The following is a 19,913-nucleotide window of genomic DNA, read 5'->3' as shown; positions in this document are numbered from 1 at the left end:
GCAAAACTGAAGCTTACTGTTGAAGGTGCGCTTCTTTTCCTCATATTAAGACTTCTCAGGGATTAAATGCGTTACATGTTGTTATACTGATAGAAAGAGGAGTTTCACTGGTCTGGCCCACTTTAGTTAAGGGATGTCGAACCCATTTTACATTACAAAACACTTTGATCCTCACAGTCAGTGTGCTGTGTTTCGTTCGTATCTTATGTACTTTCAGTAGATGTTTTAGCAGACTGCCCTTGTTTCTTATCTTAGATGCATAGAGCTTTCCACACTTGTTGCACTCATTATGTGGTGCAGCGCAGCGGCTTGTGTGTATTGCGCAATGCTGCAGCCCACGCCACTCACATACATACTGCAAGGGGGACAAAAGTATATTGTATGAATGCATAGTGGAAGAATGTTTTAATCGTATCGCAAATAAGAAATGGAGCTAGTGGTATAAAATGTGGAAGGCTACACTATAGCCATCACCTGTGATAAATGGGAAAACCAGCAGAGTAGAAACTAACATTAGAGCTTATCATCTTTCATGATTGAGATTCGTTTAATGGCAGTGTTGCTCACTAAATTTGGCAGATGTTACTTCCATTAGCGAAGAAGACATTCATAAATGAAGTCCTAGCTTTGATTTTAGATTAGTTTTAAACTTTGATTAGGATTCTTAGAAGTTCCATAATTTGCATCAGTATTGTGATGTTGTAAAGTGAATCTTCCTCAGTTGAAGTTTAACTTGACCCATAACAACAACAGGACAACAAGCTGGCCTTATAAACCAAAATCACATATGACACTTGTCAGCCATATCAGTAATGAATTTTCTGTGAAGATTTTATATTGTTATTTTATGTACTTGATACTTTTTACATATCTTTTATTTCACTGTAATTATATTGGCATCAATTTTTACATATCTCTATGCACTCTTGGTCTTATGGAGTTCTGATGGATGTAAAGCCAGAGTCTGAAGGGTTTTTCCGTCCTCTCCTCTCTTATCAAGGACTCTGCATCCACAGACGACATGTGGTAACACAACCTCCTACCACTAACACAGCATAGAGTTTACAAACCACCATCCTCTCAAGACCCACAGCAGCTCAGCTCAGCAGTCACTCTCCGTCACTCTGAGCTTTTGGTTTCTAAGAAGGGAATTTCATGGGAGGAGGAAGAGGAGATGCATGCACACAAACCTGGAACAGTGCAGCACCGGTCCACTCTGGAGTTCAGGATCCCCGCTGTCTTGTCTCCCCTTTATGTTCACCCACCTAAATATTCTCCTCTAAAGTAATCCATAACAAGTGAGTCCACAAAGTTTTCTTCCATTTTGTTAAATAATCGGCTTCAGTAGTAAGATTCCCCCCACCTTTTTTTTCCCTTTCTGTTTTTTTTTTTGTTTTTGCTGTAATTAATTTGATTCACATTTCCTTGTGTGTATTTGTATATTTCTGTTTTTGTGAAGTGCAATTGTCCTGTACAAACAGCCTGTATTTAATGCAGCTTGATTTTAAGTTAAAAAATGAAAGAAATGGAAAAAGAGAACCTTTTATGCACTATCTGCCTTTTCCTGCTCTTCTGGAATTCTAACAAATGTCTATTCAGTGAATATTATCGCTTGTCCTCCAGGCACAATGTCTCTGCGCTTTTATTTCTCTCTTTTTTTTCTTCTTTTTTTTCCTCCTCCTCCAATTAGTCTATGCTCCTTTTAAGAAACGGGTAAATTGTATAGTTGACAGCACAGTAAGCTCTATATCAAACCATTTGAGTCCTAATTATTTTCCCCTGTGCTTTTTTTTTGTTTTTGTTTTAATTATATTTTACTTTTGTAAGTAGTTTTCTGTACATGCTCAAATAATAATGGCAAGGTGTTTCTCAATCAAGTATGAAGTGGAATTTTATTTTTCTTCAATTTTGAGAGGTATCTGATGGGTCCCATGTTAACGTGTTTGTCTGTAGATACTTGCAAGCGTGCTTGGGTGTTTGTGTGCACATGTGTTGGTAAAATGCAGATTTGGATGTGCAGCTCAGATTTCAATTTGGCATGGTGTTTTGGTCAAACTAGGCTGGAGTTTAAAAGAAGTGCTCTCCCCTTACTTGTTTTCAGCCCCCTTTTTTCCCCAGCCAGTGTTTCATATCAGCTCAACACAGGCTTCATTATTTCTAATCCCAAACACCATTGGACAACAGAGTTTACATCTTACCCTGTTTGATTTTAAAATGTATCTATCAGAACCTGAGATGAAACTAGTAATTCAGTTGAAATGTTTGGAGGTTATTCAGGTTTACACATCCCATCGTGTCATATTTAAATATCAATTTGTAAATGTAGATGAATACCAGTGACCACTGTGGGTGCCATATTTGTTTCTTTTCTTTTTAAATTACACCTTCAGCTTTAGTCAGCCTATGCCAAGCCCCCCATTAGATGCAGTTTTTGTATGTGTTGCAAATATGTTTGAGCTTCTTCATTTTACATCTGATTAAGATCTGTTTGTTGTGAACAGTTTAAGCACTGAACAAAATTTTGCATTGGCAATTTGAAAATAGAAGAAACTGCTGGCTCTAAAACTTACGAGGCTTTCTTTTGGGCATTCAGAACAAGAACAAATCTGCTAACGAAGCTTTCTTGTTGTGCGGCACCTTTTTTATTCCCATTAGTTTCTTCTCCAGTTAAAAACTCTCACCACGACACTGCAAGGCACAGCACAATACAGTTTGCTGCTATTGTGTTAGATCTGTGGGTTAACACCCTCGCTCCACTTCCCTGTAAAGATAGTCGCTGAATAAATCTGTATTTAACACACATAGTTGATATATTTCTCGAAGAGAAATAGTTTTATTTCAAATTTATTTTCTGGCATTTTGTGTGTGTGTGTTGCATTGTTGGAAACCTATGTATGTGTGTATATATTTTCAGCTTAAATTTTTAAGGAATAAATCATTGCTTGAGCTAGGTTTTTTTTTTTTCTTCTTGTTTGTCTTCAGGTGGTTGGTTAAATGTTTGTGTTTGACCAAGTTTTCCATTTAATCCATTTGGTGTTCCTGTGATTAATACTGAATGGTTCCAAATATATGAAATACAAAGTAATTATGTACTAAATTTATACTCCTTGATTTATCATGATGACAATCCTAACCATTTCAGTACATTTAGATTTGGCTAATTATTAAGAGTGGGAAAAAGACTAACTTTGATAATAATCCTAAGCTACTTTCTAATGTGCTTAATGTGGCAAATAATGCCAAAGAACCCCGAGGTTTTACAAAGCCCGCTTCACAAGTAAAACTAGCTATAAATATTTACTTATTGGACTAACTGTAGTTTATTTTTCTTAGTTTTGGTTGGTTGCTTTTTAAAGGTGCTCTGTGGAGTTTATGATCATTGGTTGAAAAGAAATCTATAAGCAGGTCCTCGCACTGCAAGTGCACACTTTAGAGGGGAAAAAAGTGCAAGAAATGTCCTTGAGGTGATGTGAAATGCACTTTTGCTGACTGCAGGGGGCAGTAATTTGTATATCAACAAGTGGTGTCATAGTAATGTGACATAATGGCCCTTTCACATAGAAATTTGCATTCGTTTATGCTTGTGGCCAAGTGAATGGCCTGAAATTTGTGTTTCGCTGATCGCTGCACACCCTGTAATTCTGCAGGGGGTTTTTTTGTGTTTTGTTTTTATCGTGTGGAACAGGCAAGTTTTCCTTCGCTGCATTTTGCCTGTCGCGTAGGGAATTGTGCAAACAACAATATCCGAGTGCAGCTGTGATGCTGTCGCACATGTGAAGGGCCTTTTAGAGTGCCAAAGAACCATTAAAATACTCCAAAACCAGATGATGATTTTAGGGAATGAAGCCTAGGAAAATATGATTTTATGAAAAAGTTTGATAGGCCTTAAAGCAAAAATGAATTTGCTAAGACGTGTTGAATGTACGTTTACTGAGAGACTCCATAGTGTACCTTTAACCAGTAATCCTACAAAAGTATGACAACCATCAAAAGATTTGCTGAAGTGGCAGCTAACTCAAGTAGGAAATCTGTGTGTTTGCATGAAGATGTGGTTTCACTGAATGTTCTTTCCCTTTATTAAAATCAAGTTGCAACAAAAGACAAACAGCAGAGTAAAAATGTTTCATTTCCATCTTTTTGGTTTTAAAATTAAGAGTTGTATTTCTGCTAGTATGATACCGTAATACTTGTAAACCTGCTGTACTCAGTTGAAAATACTTCAATTTATTCAGTGGATTTGATTTTTATTTTTTTATTTTTTTTTTGTGTGGAGCAGCTCATATTTAATCTGTAAGCTATTTATTTTGCTCTGCATAGCTTGTATTTTTTTTAAGTGCACTAAGTGTCTCTTACCTAACAACTGTCAGCACCCACCTGCTTGTTGCAATCCTGGTAGGTATTTCTAACTTTGGTAATTTTCTCTTCAAGCCTAGCGATGAACAAACATTTTTCTTTGTATGTTGAGACAGTTGACAAAACTCATGCCCCTGTGTTTTCACATGAATAATTTAAAGCTAATGTCGTGGCCCTTCCTTAAATTTTGCTTGTTATCCACTTCCTACAGTAGAAATGCACCTTTCAATATTCAGAATAGCTGTAGCTGAAATGTTGTGAGATACTAAGAGTGGCCCGTCTATAATTTGTCCTCATGTGCATGTTTTCAGTGATTGCAAATTTCCATTGCACCCCTGTTATTTCCCCCAAAACCTGAACAAAAATTATTCCAAGCATATATTGTTTTTTATTTTTCCATTACCTTAAATACCTCGTGATCTCAATAGTAACTGTTTTTGTCTTTAGTTCAGCAGTTACTTTTAATTAGAGCCTTTCCTTATTGTTTTTTTTTCCCTAGAGCCCATTACTTTAACACTGGTCTGTTTGATTGGTATAAGGTTATACTCATGTACAGTATTTGCCTGAATTGTGCTGATGTTAACAAATAAGAGTAACGATTGAAGAAACTACTGGAAAAGACAACCTGTTTTAGTAAGTAGGAACACTATCGGCCTTGTCCTGTAAAGCTCCCCCTCAACCCCAGCCAATGCCCTCAAACACTCACCCGTGTAATTTCAGCTTCTCGTGCACTTGTGTGATGCTCACTTAGCTCAAATCTGTAATTGTATTGAGTTCAGGGTTTTAAACATGTGAGGTGTGTGAGAAAATAAGTGTGACTATACATGACGAGTCATATGCACTGATCCTCTATATAATCAGCTTTTGTTTTCTTCTTTTCAGAAAATTGTTATTGTATTAAAAAAAAAAAAGATTATAGAGCTATTTACAGAGTTACTTTCGTTGCCTGGAATGCATCCTGTATATTCTTGTACAGAGGATTACCTGGCAGAAGCTGAAGAGATTTTAAAAGCTTGCGCCCTCTTGTGCATATTTATGTACCTCAGTTGTGGCGTTTACTGTGTGACCCTTAGTGGTGGTGGTTTATTCGTCCCCTTACAGGACGTGCTGAGCCTCGCTTCGACCTTTTTTTTCTCTCTCTTTTCTTTTTTTTTTTCTCAGCTCATAAATAAGCTCACCGATTTGCCTTACCCAAACTCACATTGCCCCCCTAAAGTACTTGTCCAACAAAACACTACGAGGAGAAGTAATGCTGCTAACATTACACTCTCAGAAAATGAAATCTGTCCATTTTAAGGTACTTAAGCTATCAGCAAAGTGACTTTGCCAGGTTGTCACCAGTTAGAACTTTTCAACCTTTGCGGGTTTGTTTGGTTTTTCTTCTCTCCATGTTACTGTATCAAATCTGTGTCATGAAAGCTTATTTAATTTCCACTGCAGATGATGTCATACTTTCAACAAATGCAAGTGTTTTAACATGGTAACCTCGTAAGCATTCAAAATGTGCATACATACATTAATGTCTGCTCTATTTATGATTACATTCAAGAATAGCTTTAGAGTGCTGTAGTTAAGTATTGTCAGTGTTGATTCAAATGCTTCTCAGAGGCCTCTGTGAGTGATTTTACAAAGTTCAATAACTGTATATTTTGTATTATGTTCTAGCTCCAAAGGAATGGCGGGAAAAAAAAGAAATGTGTTTAAAAAAAAAAAGAAAAGGAAAAAAAAGCTTTGCTCCCTGAACGAAATTGTTCTATTTGTGTTGTCGATTGAACAAATTGCATTCCTTGCTTGTGAATAGATGCATTTTTTCTCCCTGCTACTCAAATCCCCCCCCCCCCCCCACCTATCTCCCTCCCTCCTTTCTTTCATTTTTTAGCCTTTGAAGTTTGAATAAAATTTCTAGTTTGCAGAATGTATTACTAAATAAATGGGTTGTCATCTTGTACCTCTCATTTAATCACTTTTACCTGCGGGGCCTGTTGTCCGAATGACACGTTCTCTGCAGTTAGATTATGTAACGCCAAACATTTTATTAAAAGCTGTCTCAGCTGTGAAAGTGAAGGGTTACAGGAAAAATCGGGAACAACATGCTTAATAAAAGAAAATCAGATGAGTTCATCATTTTTTTTTCTTTTTTCTGTGTGTCCATGAAACCCAGTGTTTTCCTCATCCAGATGTGAGATGCCTTCACAACAGCTGTATGTGTTGTTAATCTGGATTCTCTGAATATTGCCTGGTATTTATTTATTTTAGGAAAATCTAATCCTTAGCTCTGTCAAAGTGTAATGACAGTGTACATTCAACTTAATGCCTCAGTTTGTGTATTGCTACATGCTTTGAGCTGTGATCTCCGAAGCACAAGGATGTCGCAGACTGGCAGTGTCAAAGTTGTTCCTTTCTCAACGCCTTTTCTGCCGGGGTGTGGTGAGAGCAGCATGTACTATGAGGGGCTTGATCTCAGAGAATGGCCAGGCCAGTCCACGACAACTGGGATTAAGAACTGCGGGAGGGATTACTTTAAATGTCAACATAATGTCAGGAGCTGTGCTAGAAGGTCAAACGTTCAAATGGTGCTCAGTGGCAAGCAGTTAATAGATCAGGCACAATTTGGATTGTTGTGGCTCCTGTGATGAATTGACTAGCATGCTTAAACAAGGTAGAACATGCTTCCCAAATAATATCCATAGAAGGAAGAACTATTAATATTTTGTCTAAATGATTGTTATGAGAAAGACAGAATATGATTTCTAATTTCTAGACTTTTCCAGTGCCATAGATAAATTAGATCCTTTAGAAAGTACAGTACAATGCAAAACAATGTCCTAGTCAGAGTGCCAACTAGCCAGAGGGGGGCAGTGTTAATAACCAAGACTGATTAGAGAGGCCAGCAGAAACACTTAAAACTGTGATGCACAGTTCTCTGAAATCTGATTGATTAAAAACCGTGTTTATTCAGTGATTGTATTTTTAAAATGTTTTTAAGCAGAATTTAATGCTGGGAGGTTTAAAGGTTTAACTAGAAACTAGGAGCAGATGTATAATCCAAATATCAGCAATAGACACTGCAGGTTATTGGTAGGGTTGCAGAAGCTTATTGTGGTGCTCCTTTTAAATTTGTAGAATGAAATCTGTCCTCCCGACATGAGGAAAAGCAGCTGATACCTCTGCAGCAAAAGTGGCAACGAGAGCTCTGATACGCACTTGTTTTTAAGCATGTGCATTCCTCTCAGAGAGCCGTTTGAACTGCACAAAATGTGACTCATTAGATCTCGGGCCACCTGTGCACCCATAATGAATCACGCTGCCCTTGTATTCCTCCACATCAAAAAAAGCGGCCGCTGCGACAGAGGCCATCATCAAATGGAGCTGGCTCGTCATCTGCCTGCCATTGTTGAGCGCATGTCATGCTCTGCTTCTCATGGCGGAAAAACCCATCAGAGCTTGACTAATGCAGCCATGCAGACGCAGCAGTAAGAGGTGGGGGTGGTAGGGCGCACTGCATACTGTGTGTGCATGGTCTCTGCACTGAGGTCACTGAGCTCCACATTTGTTAATTTGCTTCAGAGTGCACTAGAATCAGACTTTTTCTTCTTTTTTCCCAGGGCTGCTCAGTATAAAAATTTCAATGCAAAATTTTGTGTAATTTAAGCACAGAAAGGAAAGTGAGAAAATAGAGTATTGTTTTATCACAGTCTACAATATTTGGTATCTGTTCTCCAAACCCGCTGCTTCTCCCCCACCCGCCATGCTTTCCTTCTCCATTTCCTCTTTCTGTGAGTGCTCTTGTTGCCCGAGGTCAGTTTGTCACAGAGAACACAAGCTTTTCTCACTTGGACGCAGCGATTCAATGATTGGTGTGTACAAACAATCATATCAGGCAGGGATGACATGCACCCACCTCTCTCACACCCTCCTCTCTCCTACAGACATGGAATATGTCCTTCCTGCTCTCTGTGCTACTGTCTGTCTCTTACTCACTCTGTGGGAGTGACTGTCCCCTGCATGAGATGGGTTACACAAGCCTCTGTCTTGGGAATCCCGGTCCTGCTCATTATCCTGCGCCCCTGAGACACAGCTCATTGTAAATTAGGACATCAAATCGGGCTCGTTAAAGAGCCACAGATACACTCATTAGCATTGGCACCTTTCCTCTTTAGTGCCTGTATCAGCATTCGCTCCCACCACCTTATATCCTGTTATTCCCTCGCGCTGACTGGAAGGTTTAGGATTAATGTCAGTTCTAGCCAACGGGTTAGCACAGTTGTGCTTCAGATATGGGACTGATTGATCGATGGTGGCGGGAAGCTGTGGAATTTGTTGACAGCTGCCAACTATCCCCACCACTTCTATTCATATTTCATTGTGTGGAAGGGGAGGGGGGAAAAAAAAAACCTGTCTCAGAATAACTCGTCTGGCAAGTGGCTGACTAGTTGTTTCACAGCTACAAGGGATTAGCAAAATGACTGAGACATCTCGAACCTTGCAAAAGATGCCTAGTTGGTTGATTTGTCAACATTTTTGCTGATTTTGAGCAAAAAAATGACCATGACTTGGATGCGTATTTGCTTTATGTATAGGTGAAAGTGACTCTTCTCTTTGGCGTCATGCTCTGTATCAGTTTGTGCACTTACATAAGGATACACATGCCCAGCCTCCAACATGCAGTTGGCAGCAGCCGCACGGCAACAAAGGCAGTGAAGAGGAAGGCCGCTTGTGTTTAACAATTTTGCTAAACTTGAAGGATGCAGACAGTGTATTTTGGTAAGTGAAACACATTTTATTTATTTAGATTAAAAAAAGCAGCAGAAGGAGAGCTCCACAGTCTTGTAGACTACATGCCATGCTGACTTTACAGTATTACCATACCTGCATCTAATCAAAGTTACACTGATGTAATGCAACTTACTTTTTTTAATCTAATGTTTTAAATTGGGAATTTGTAAAAATGTCCTCCACAGGCAGCATTTTCAATGCCAACGATCAAAAACGGCAAACTTGGGGACCTCTTCTGATTTTAGAAGGAAAATGTTGCATTTCAAGAGCCCACATGGGCTCGTGTCCAATGAGATAGACACCTGCCTTGGCATGGTTGGTTGGCTGCAGGACTGGAAGACTCCAACAGCTTGGAAAAATGTGTTTGATTGGCAGGCAAGTGAAGTGCAACAATTGATGGCATTTGACCGTGAGCATGAGGGAACAATGAAATGAAATGAGTGGAGACTTGGGACAGGCCCTAATGAGCCATCTTCGCCTTAGTGGTGTTGCAACCATGGATGTCCTTGTTTCTTTGCTGATGTCTGTTCCTCTTTAGATGTGATGATTTATGCAAAATGAGTGTATCAGGTAGTGGGCTTGTCTCACAGAAGCAAACCATGCATCTTCAAATAGACCAACATGGAATGGAAACTTTCAGATATGGGGAGCAAAATTATAGACCTGACAGGAGCAAATATAATAGCTTGTCCTGAACTTCCATCAGTCTTGTGTCAATCCATACCAGCCACACTCCATGTGTGTAAGACCCAACTGCTCTTTACTGTGAAAATATGTCAGCATGATTCATATCAAACATTTGTTCTTTTTGTACCTGACTGGAGATTTTCTCATATCCAGCATGCTCTCCTATCTGTCATTGAGCTGCAGTAAGATAGAAATCTGAGCATGCGGTTCTTGTCATCATGCTGTCTCAGTGGGTCCTCAATGATTAATTGCTTAAAAGAAGAAGAAGAAAGAAACAGATAATGTCACAAGGATTTAGTCTCTTTTTCATACATTTTCCCCATCTCCTCTGCATGCTGTCTGACCTCTGGTAGCATGCAGCCAGTGGGTGATTGAGTCATCCCTCTTGCATGTCGTCACTTCACTTCATCCGTGTCTATAAACTTCACCTCATCTTCATCCTGCTCTTCTCCTCCCCCAGGACCCAGTCATCCTCCTCTTCCGTGGTTTCAGCTAAAATGAGGGCTAATCAGAACATGTCAAGCAAGCATTAGTTGCCACGCATTTGTCGATCACTGTAATTATCCACCCTCACTAAATAATTTATTTAATGTGGTTTACATCTCCAAAACACAAGTAGTCATTCATCGTTTCACTCCCGGCGTGTTCAGCGTCCAGTCTTTTCAAACTGTTATGTAAGTATAATTTTAAATACAGTATAAGACAAAGATGGAAATTCATAAGTTATTATGGAGGGGTTTTAACTTAATATGTCTACGGACCAACTATTTTAACAACATAGCTGGAAAAGAAATCCACACAAAACCGATTTAGTAACGTGTTAAAGGTGTGTGTGATGACTGTTTTACTCTTGTAGTCTGCAAATCATGAAAAAAAAGCTGTCATTCAAACTCTATTATTGAGTTCTCTGTTATCACACTACAGGAACATTTTCTACAAAACAGACATTGCAGGTATGCAAGGACACTTCAGAGGCCTAAGGCTCAGATAAAGGCAGTTGAGCTGTATGAACCTGTGAAATTCAGTTCACAGGTTTTAATGAAATTATAAAAGACAGCATCATCAGGGCCAGCCAGACTAAGGGAAACACCTGAAGTGGTTTAGTTTTGTCTTCTTTTCTAGAAAACATAAGTTTTAAGACAAAACTGAGTAATATGAATAAGGCTATAAAGGTATATATAAATATATGTCCTGCCAGTTTATAGAGGTGCAGAGGTGGTGATTGATTTATTGCAACCATTTTTTCCAGGGTGAAATGACTGTACAGCATACTTCTTTAATGACTTTAACAAAATAAGGATTGCGTGCACAAGTCTGAAATTATTTTGGACTTTCTCTAATTCACATACAGTCAAATTGTAAACAAAGAGGCTCAAATATATACATACACCCATCTTTAATAACTGGTGCTGAAAATTCTGTGATGCCTTTCTTTAGTATTCAGAATCGACTAGAGCTGGTTCTTTCTCTTTGCCAACATAAAATGATTTGTTTGACAGCACTCATCGGATTGATCATAATTCAGAGCAGTGAGAACGTCCAAGCAACTCTGTGAAGATCTAAAATAGAGAATTTACATATGTTGGGAAGGTCTCTTGGAGCTATTTCTAAACAACTGGCGATTCCAGGATCATCAATTAAATAGTTTTATATAAGTACAAGTTATTCACATATGTCACTGACACAAACCAGCCAAGGTTTGGAGGAAAATTCAATCAATCACCCTCAGATGAGAATAAATTGGTTAGGACCTTCAGGAACAACGAAGGAACCAACAAAGCTCAAGCCTGTCATGAATTGAAATATGTGGAAACACCAGCATCACTGTCTACAGTGAACCGCGTTTTACATCACCTGTACTGAAAGGGTGCTGACCAAGAAAGAAGCTCCTGCTCCAAAACCTTCAAGCTAAACTCTAATTTGTAGCTGCCCACGTGAAAAAGCCAAACGCCTTCTGGAGGAAATTTTTGTGATCAGATAAGATGAAAATTGAGCTATTTGTATAAATCACCAGGTAAATGTTTATAGGAGTAAAGGTGAGGCTTTCAACCATAAAAACTCTGTACCAGCTATCAAGCATATAAGTGATAGCATCATGCTCTGGTGCTGTTTTGATGCCAGTGGTGCTGGAACATTGTGCAGAGTTGATGGAATAATGAAGCAAGCAGTACTACCTTCAAATTTTTCAACTTCAACTCAACAGGTAGACAGTGTAGTGTTCCAACAGGTCAGTGATCCCAGAAATATATCAAAACTGGTTTTGTAATGGATAAAGCAGCCTAGCATTAGCAGCCTAGTTTCTGGAATGGCCTTTCCAAATTCCAGGCTCACCCAATTGATGAAAATTTCTGTACTATGCCTAAATCCAGCTCCGTCTCCGAAAACTAACGAATTTAAATAAACTCTGCTATTTCTGCCAAGAGGAGTGGTCAAATATCCTGCCCGGATTATGCCAGAAGCTTGTTGATGGCTACAAAAACCATCTGATCAAGGTGCAGCTTGCTAAGGAATATTTAACCAAATATTACTGCAAATGTGCTTATATATTTGAACCTATATGTGAAATTTTGACCGCAGGTGTATTAGAGAGATACACCTGGTGTCAAACTTGTACACCCAATTCTTGTTTTTTAAAGTCACTAAAGATATATGCTGTACAGTTATTCGACCTGGAAAAACAACAGCTCAAGGAAACCATTAAAGCACAAAATTACCATAACATTCATCCCTCTGATGAGTCTGTGTAAACTTCTGACCACAACTGTATCTGGCTCTTGAAGTATTGCCCCTAGTTGCAGCTACTAAACTGTAAAACTCCTATTAGTTTGCTGCTAAATGGTTTATTTTTGGTGCTTTTGCCTTTGCATACAAGTTTTGTTTCTGATTAGCTTAGTCAGGATTTTTTCCCCCCTTTACATCATGGACTAGAAGTAGTAAATCCCATTTTTAAAGGAACCAGGCCAGTAAATGGAGTCACAGCAGTAATATTCACTGTAAGTCTACAAAGCAGCAGGGTCAACTCTTGCAGCTTTTCCACTGGACCAGTGTTGACAAGTCACTGTTTCTATGCCAACAGTGTATTCAGCGAAGGTGATTTTGAAATTGCCTTCATGTTGAATGTTAACAGGCGTTTATAGGGGCTTTATGTTTTAAAGCCCTAAATACATGTTGCTGATAGAGAGGAATCACATGAGCTGTACAACCCCTGGCAAAAATGATGCAATCAACACACTTAGAAGATGCTCACTTGACTGTTTTTACTATTAACGACTAAACAAATCACAAAACTGTTCCTTTTTTGATCAATAACTGAACATTCTTGATGCATGAAATTTACTCTGAATAAATTTAGTTATTTTAGTTAATGACACATTTTTCCCCAAATCCAGTAAACGAAAAACAGTCGGAACATCTTTTAATCTTTTTTATCTAAAACAAATATAGACAAATCTAAATCTGCAAAATAGTCTGCAGTTAAAAGAGAGTGTTTGCAGACCACAGTGAGTTGTTGCGCTTGATGTAATGAAAGGAAGCATGGCTCTAACAAGAGAGCTGTCAGTTGAAACAATGGAAATGATTATACAAGTCTTTCAAGAAGGAAATCCAGCATGTTGGTTTAGCCATTCAGCTTTGTCTAAAATGGTGAGAAATGGTGAGCAAGTAGATTAATTTGATGTTGGGGTGAAAAAAAATTGAATCCCGGAAATTGAACTTTGTTGCAGCCATTCAGGGTTTTATGGTGGGTGGGCAAATTCACTATTCTTCAATTTCCACCTTGAATTTTTACTGAAGTTGAGATCTGGACTGTTTGCTGGCCGTGTTATTGAGCCGTTATGCCTTTCCTGATGAAAAGCTTTAAGGCTTTTTGCTCAGGGAAATGAGAAAAATGTCCAAAATGTAATTGTCCATCTGTGCATTTACTGTAGAGGTAAAGCTTGCCATCTCCTCTGGAACTTTAGCTAACGTGACCCCGTAGCATAAACGAGTAGAGGAGAATCTGTTTGTTTGCGCTTACATCTTTTATATGTGTGAAATTTCCAGATATATATTTTATAGCCTTTCAATTTAGTTTCTGCTTGGTCCAAATGTTAAACACGGCTGACTGGGAGTAGTCAACATATTTTGCAATACTCTGTGCTCCTGTTGGGGGCATGCTTCCTTTAAAGCAATCAGGTGCAACAGCTCAGCGAGGTCCGCCATCGCAGACTATTTTGCATATTTTGATTTGTGGAGGTTTGTTTTAATAAAGCATATTTCCTCTACCTAACCTTGCTAGGGTTTGTGCTTCTCATTTTTTCTTGGTCCATCATTAAACTTCACCTCAACCAACAGTGGTGCTGAGCTAAGTTGCTGATTTAAAGGCTGAATCTTTCCTGAGCGACGGACCCAAGCACTTCTGTTCCTGCTTGTACGACCACAGATCATTTAACCAACACAGCCTATGGATCAGCACTTAAATCCAAAGCTTAAAGCTGTACTGTACTTTATTGAACTATGTTGTATCTTCTGCTCAAAATCAAGGCCTGAAGATCTGATAGGAACAAATCACAGTCACATAATGTTCTGTCTGAATCTGTGTCCATAATTAAAACCTTGAACTGTTGCTCTCCATCGTGTGTTGTGTTCTGTTGTAAACCATTGTAAGCGTCTGTAGCAGTATGTCCTACGTCAGCACAGAGTTATGTTATGTGACACACGAGTGGTTACGCGCCCCCGGTTTATTGAGCATCATCTCTCACCTTGCTGCTCTTCTTTTTCTGAAGAAACATGAATACGTAACACAAAGCTTTTTTTTCACTAAATAAGCAGACACGAGAATGGAAGAGGTCAGGAGCTGAGCAGCCTGGCGACAAACGTACATGTTTTCAAAGTAAGCATTTAAGACTTTTGCTGCCTAACTTATCAATGATCTGAATAGTTTTATTTTATTTCTTATTTAGCTATTGGATGAATTGATATCACTCCCACACAGTTTCTATGGCTTTTTAGGTTTTAAAATTTTAAAAAGCCCAGTTGAATCCACATTATCATCAGATTTTTATTTTTTTATTTTTTGGTAACAAAAAACGGTGCACTTTCTTTCAAAAATCACATATGCATTTTTTTTTCTCTGCCCGTTCTGTTGGTTTTTGTCTTTTGCCCTTCTCCCCCGTCCCTCTTCTCAGCTGTTTCTCTTTCCCTCTTTCTTTCTCCCCTTCTTTCCCCCAGTCAAGTCTGTCCCGTATTCAGTAAGTGAAAATAAAATAAACAATAAAAGGTGAATCAAATGGACCATTACGGCAAGGCTGGGATGGTCAGTTTGGTAAAGTAAATCCGTTGGGCATCTTTCTTTGCCTTTAGACAACAATTCTGAGGGCAAAAGAGCCAAACGGGACAGGCCAAAAAAAACCCAAACACATAAAGTTTATTTAGCGAGAGCTCCAACTCCTGCCTTTGAAAGCAGATGATGGAGAAATTCTCTCTATTTGTTAAGATTAATCAGCTTCATGGTGAGAGAACAAAAGATGATCCAAATGCTGAATATGAAATAGCTGAATAGCCCATACTGGTTTCAGCCTATATAGTTTTCTATAACTGATGACTGCATGTATGTCAGTATGATTTTTTTTCCTGAATAGTAAGGTCACAGCATAGTTGTAGTTTCATACCGTGTGTTCTTTTCAGTACTCTTTTAGTTGGAATTGGCAACAGCATCATAAAGAGAAGGAGCCTATACATTTCATTAATTTCCTAGAAAAAAACAAAACATTGCCTTTACTTTTATTTCTTTTTCTTCAGTGTGTCATTTGTAGCTGCTATATCATCATCATACCAAGATAAAGCTTAATACTGTTTTTTTAAAAAACAAGCAAGAAAAACAGTTTTTTCTTTTTTAATTAGACAAGAAGCTTTCTCAGATTTCCTTGTCTTTTGCCCAGAAGAAAAGTTGATATTACTCGTGCTCCATGGTATCTAAGTAGTTTACTTGAACACACACAGCTGCGGTGTGTTTGTAAAAGCCATTCCTCCAGGTTTATATCATATATTTTTTCTGAAATTGTGAAAACTGCAGCTACCATGAAGACGCACTTGAAAAAAGCTGGCTTCCTATATTGTTCTTCTATATTCTTAGCATAATGAGACTGCAAGGATTCAGCACCATTCACCCACAAAGCACAAACAGCTTCTTTTTCCCCCTCTGCTAAGGTTATTGAGGCATCTTATGACTTTCCTGCCCAAACTGGGAATTATTTTCTGTTTGTCAATGACGATTACTGTAATTTGGCCTCAAGCCTCTTTGCTGTTTTTGTGAAAAGGGTTTCCCTATTCACCACTACCCATGTGAGGAAACTACTATTTTGGGCATGTGCAGTTTGTATAAGGACACGTGTTACAGCTCGGTCTGAGCCTTGTACACTAACACAATTCATCAACAGGTGTGAGAGGAAATAGTTTTTTTCTCTCTCTCTCAGCAAGAAGGATGTTACATTTGGAGTGTGTGGGGTAAGTGTGAGAGAACAAAAGTCGCCAGTAAGGGGCATTCAGCCTGCAGGAGGATTTCCTTGCTCAGCAGAGGAAAGAAGAGGGAAGCCTTGATGCAGCTGGTTGTGTGGAAGCATTTATACCAGCTGAATTAACTGGACTTGTTTGCTCTGATAATGGTTAACGTTAAAAGATCAGAAAAGCTTCAAGTAAACTGTAAGGGTAGAATCAACCTATAGTTAATATTCACCTTCACAGGCTGTTTTTATGTAAGAGACCAACAGAAAGAGCCCTTTTGTCAAACAGCCCTTAGCCTGTAAGCTGCTTCTAAAAGACTCTGAAACTTGTGTTTTACAATGAATGCCTGTCACCAAAACGGAAAATGGTAAAGTACTGCATATGCACTAATAACCATTCATGTGAAATCTTAAAAATGTACTTTGAGTAAAGATTAAAGTTGCAGCTTTTTCTTGCTGCTGTGACTTGAATTGGGGAGGGGGAGGAAAGGGAGGGGGTAATAGGGCAGATGCAGGCATATTAGTGGTATGTTGATTTGTAATGGTTTTTCTTTAATCTCTTTGATACCTTTCATTTGAGAAATGGGATGCTTGGCCTTGCCATCAGCAATATTTTATATATATTTTTTCCAACATCATACTTTAATCCCCTTGAAGGATGTTTTATGTAAAACATGCTTTTTGTGCCCTGGAAAGACATTTAATCAAGACTAACCTTGGTATTTTAGTAGCCAATGGTCTAGCTTTGTGGGGTTTAATAATGGAAGACAATTATAGTACTGCTTTCAGTTCTGAGGATCCACTCTTATGGAGAAAAAAACATTTATTTATAGTAAGATTTTTTTTTTCTTTTTTAGGTGGATTTTTAAAAAGGACTTGTAATGGGAAATGTCTTTCCTTCTTTTTTGCATAAAGCCTGCCATAAGTTGACTTTTCTGCAAAATTTTGGCATTAATAACTCCTCCTCTATATTAGAAAAAAAGTTATTATGGGTGAAATGATCTGCAAAATGCTCAAACCTTTAACAGAGTTATAAAGAACTTTTTCTCAGAAATGAAGGTCTTTTAATTGATTCCAAGCTCAAGTGTAAAAATACATATAACCCCCCTCCACAAATGATTTGTTATTGTTTGCAATTCTTCACTTTTTTTTTTTTTTTTTTTTAGGAAATACTTATAGCAGCCATTAGCTGAAACGTGGCAGCAGGGGAGCACTGCTCTTGTGAATGTTCATTCATAGTTTTCGGAGCATGGCAGACTCGAGTATCCTCTTATTGTCCGCTAAGAAAGTTCGGAGAAAATAGATTTCCTGGGTGGTCCGACTCATTAATACACTGTGCACTTCTTGATTTACGGCTCACAGTTCAACTGCTGCCAATTAACATGAAAACACACAACAACAAGAAGAAGGAGGAGGTGGGGGGAGTACAGACGGGGAGGAGGAGGCCGATGAGTTTCCTCCCGTTGGCTCAAAACTTGAGTCAGGATGAACCTGCCCTCCACATCAAGGTAGGACATCGGAAACTATTAAAAACTCTCTGAAATGATCTTAGCTAGCACACAGGCTTTGCAGCACACAGCTCCTCGAGGTGCTGTGACTTTAAGACTCTTTAAAAGTTAATTACACAACAATGATTTTTTTCTTTTGCTTGTCAAGCTTATATAGTTGATTTCCTCTGTTGCATATTTAAAGAAGAAATTAGATGGTTGGGCTACATTTTTCTAACATCTTATCGTCGTTGTCACCCTTCGAAAAACTAGACAGCTGTAAAATAAATACGCCATTACAGACTTGGAACTATATCATATATATTTTTATAAAGTGTTACCATCATTTTATAATAATGTCCTACAGTTTTATAATTTATTTTCATTCATTTAAAAGGTACTAAATAAATAAATAACCTAGCTAAAAAATGTTTTTCATAATAAAATATCCCGAAAGCTTTTTATTTCTGATCAATAATAAGAATACTACTTTCTTAAATAACAAAAATGATTCCGTGGAAGTCATAAAAATTAACAGCCCACGCAAATACAATGAACATCCGCGTCTTATCGATTATTTAAGCTAGTTTATTAATGATGATGTTCATTTTCCACACTTTAAGGCTGTCGTAAAACCTCTGGGAGAAATTGCATAATCATAATAAGAAAACTTTAGATAGAAATTAAGCAAAACAAAACATTAAGCACATTTTTTAAATACAAAAAAGCGTTAGTGACTGCAATAAGAAAGGTAAAAAAAACACAAACGCATGACAGAGGTTAAATAATCTATTAAAGTGGATCCATCATGTCACGCTCATCAGCCCTATCTGTTGTCTTTGGAGAATCAGAGCTGCCTCTTTTATTCATAGCAAGTCAAGTTTAGCTTCATTTGTACTTCACTGATTTCTTTGGCAAATGGAAAAGCAGTGTGACAATGCTATTTACAGTTTCTGTTACATGATGGTCATTTTTGCACGCCTGGTATGAATAAGATACCAGATGAGTTTTCATATCTACGTGAGGAGTACATGACACATTTTCAGCTGCTACAGCAAATGCATTAGTCTACCTGCTGCTTCAAAACCCGTGCCAGCACAATTTGATCAATTTTCTTCAGGGTGCAGGGTGTGATATTCTGCACTCTGGAGCATTATTTGAAGCTAAACCAAATTATGATAAAGATGTATAAAGTTACTGCCATTCTTTCTGAAATAAAACTAATCATTTTTGCAATTCTAGTCTTCTTATGCTGATGTGTAAAGGCTATTTGAGAAGAGAGCTGCTGCTATAAGCCCTCAGAAAGAGTTCATTACTGTTTTTTATTGCCCCTATAGCATACTGCTGTTCATACTTTCCAGGCCAAGTATTTGTCACTGTTACATTAATACGTCTCAGTGTCTAAAAAAGTAATTATTCTCTTTTTCTTTGCTCCCATCTCCGCCCTGTTGGGGTCACGCACTGTTGCACGGTACCCTTTGACCTTGTCAAAAGCAATCACTTGCCGTAACACACAACTATAGCTTTCCTCTCATCTTAAGACATAATCTCTTTAATTGGTGTCAAAGGTGGGGTCCTTATGGTGAAAGTCCTGAAAATACACACAGACAGACATGCTCACTTGTTGACACTTAGGGGGGAAAAAACAATAAATGAAGCAGAGCCTCGTCAATGTGGCGCTGAAACTTGTTAATCTTCAGTGGGAGGGGTGTTACCGCAGACCCTCTAGCCACTCCAGGCTGACAGGATCCTTCGACGTAAGTCAGTCCCATCTGACCCCTCAGACTATTCAGTCTTTACACCTGCTCGGTCCCAACAACAAGTTAGGAGGACAGAGGAGATTTGCTTTGAATCTCAAAGGGCTTCCACCTTGAGGAGGAAATTTATCTCATCATTTGATCAGAATTAGGCTTAGGTGTTGTCTAGTTTAACGCTTATTTTCAGGATCATTTAATCTGGCAGTTATCTGCATGGATAATCCCTAAAATGTCATTCTTAAAAAAAGGAAGCACAAAAAGCCCCTGATATTAATTTTAAGGAATGGGGTGATTTGTTCGGATTGCTTGTTTTACCTGGCTAAAACTTTAAATTGTTTAACTACACTGATATAAAAGGAAATGCTCACATTTTA

General features: G+C 38.3%; 1 protein-coding gene across 9 annotated transcripts in view; it reads left to right on the top strand.

Moving 5' to 3' along the window:
- ppm1aa (protein phosphatase, Mg2+/Mn2+ dependent, 1Aa) overlaps window positions 1–19,913 on the top strand; it is a 74,584-nt gene that overhangs the window by 11,735 nt on the left and 42,936 nt on the right. Inside the window, exons 6-7 of one of the 9 annotated variants that reach the window (XR_014916660.1) lie at window positions 10,277–11,128; window positions 11,187–13,018. The exons of 4 other annotated variants lie outside the window; for them this stretch is intronic. Coding sequence is in view for 4 of the 5 variants with exons in the window: in XM_085440917.1 (XP_085297043.1) it covers window positions 10,277–10,312 (36 nt within the window). In the remaining variant the exon portion in view is untranslated. Of the gene's footprint in view, window positions 1–1,000; window positions 6,302–10,276; window positions 13,019–14,148; window positions 14,428–17,657; window positions 17,697–19,913 lie in introns of those variants that run through there. 4 more of the 9 variants (XM_085440919.1, XM_085440921.1, XM_085440917.1 and 1 more) reach the window with 4 other exon arrangements.

This window comes from Copadichromis virginalis, linkage group LG19 (assembly GCF_057382275.1).
Source record: "Copadichromis virginalis isolate Kocher_CV1m ecotype Utaka linkage group LG19, C_Virginalis_male_GT1.1, whole genome shotgun sequence".
Lineage (NCBI taxonomy): Eukaryota > Metazoa > Chordata > Actinopteri > Cichliformes > Cichlidae > Copadichromis > Copadichromis virginalis.
The sequence above is the reverse complement of the archived record's forward strand: the minus strand, read 5'-3'. Positions and strand labels throughout refer to the sequence as shown.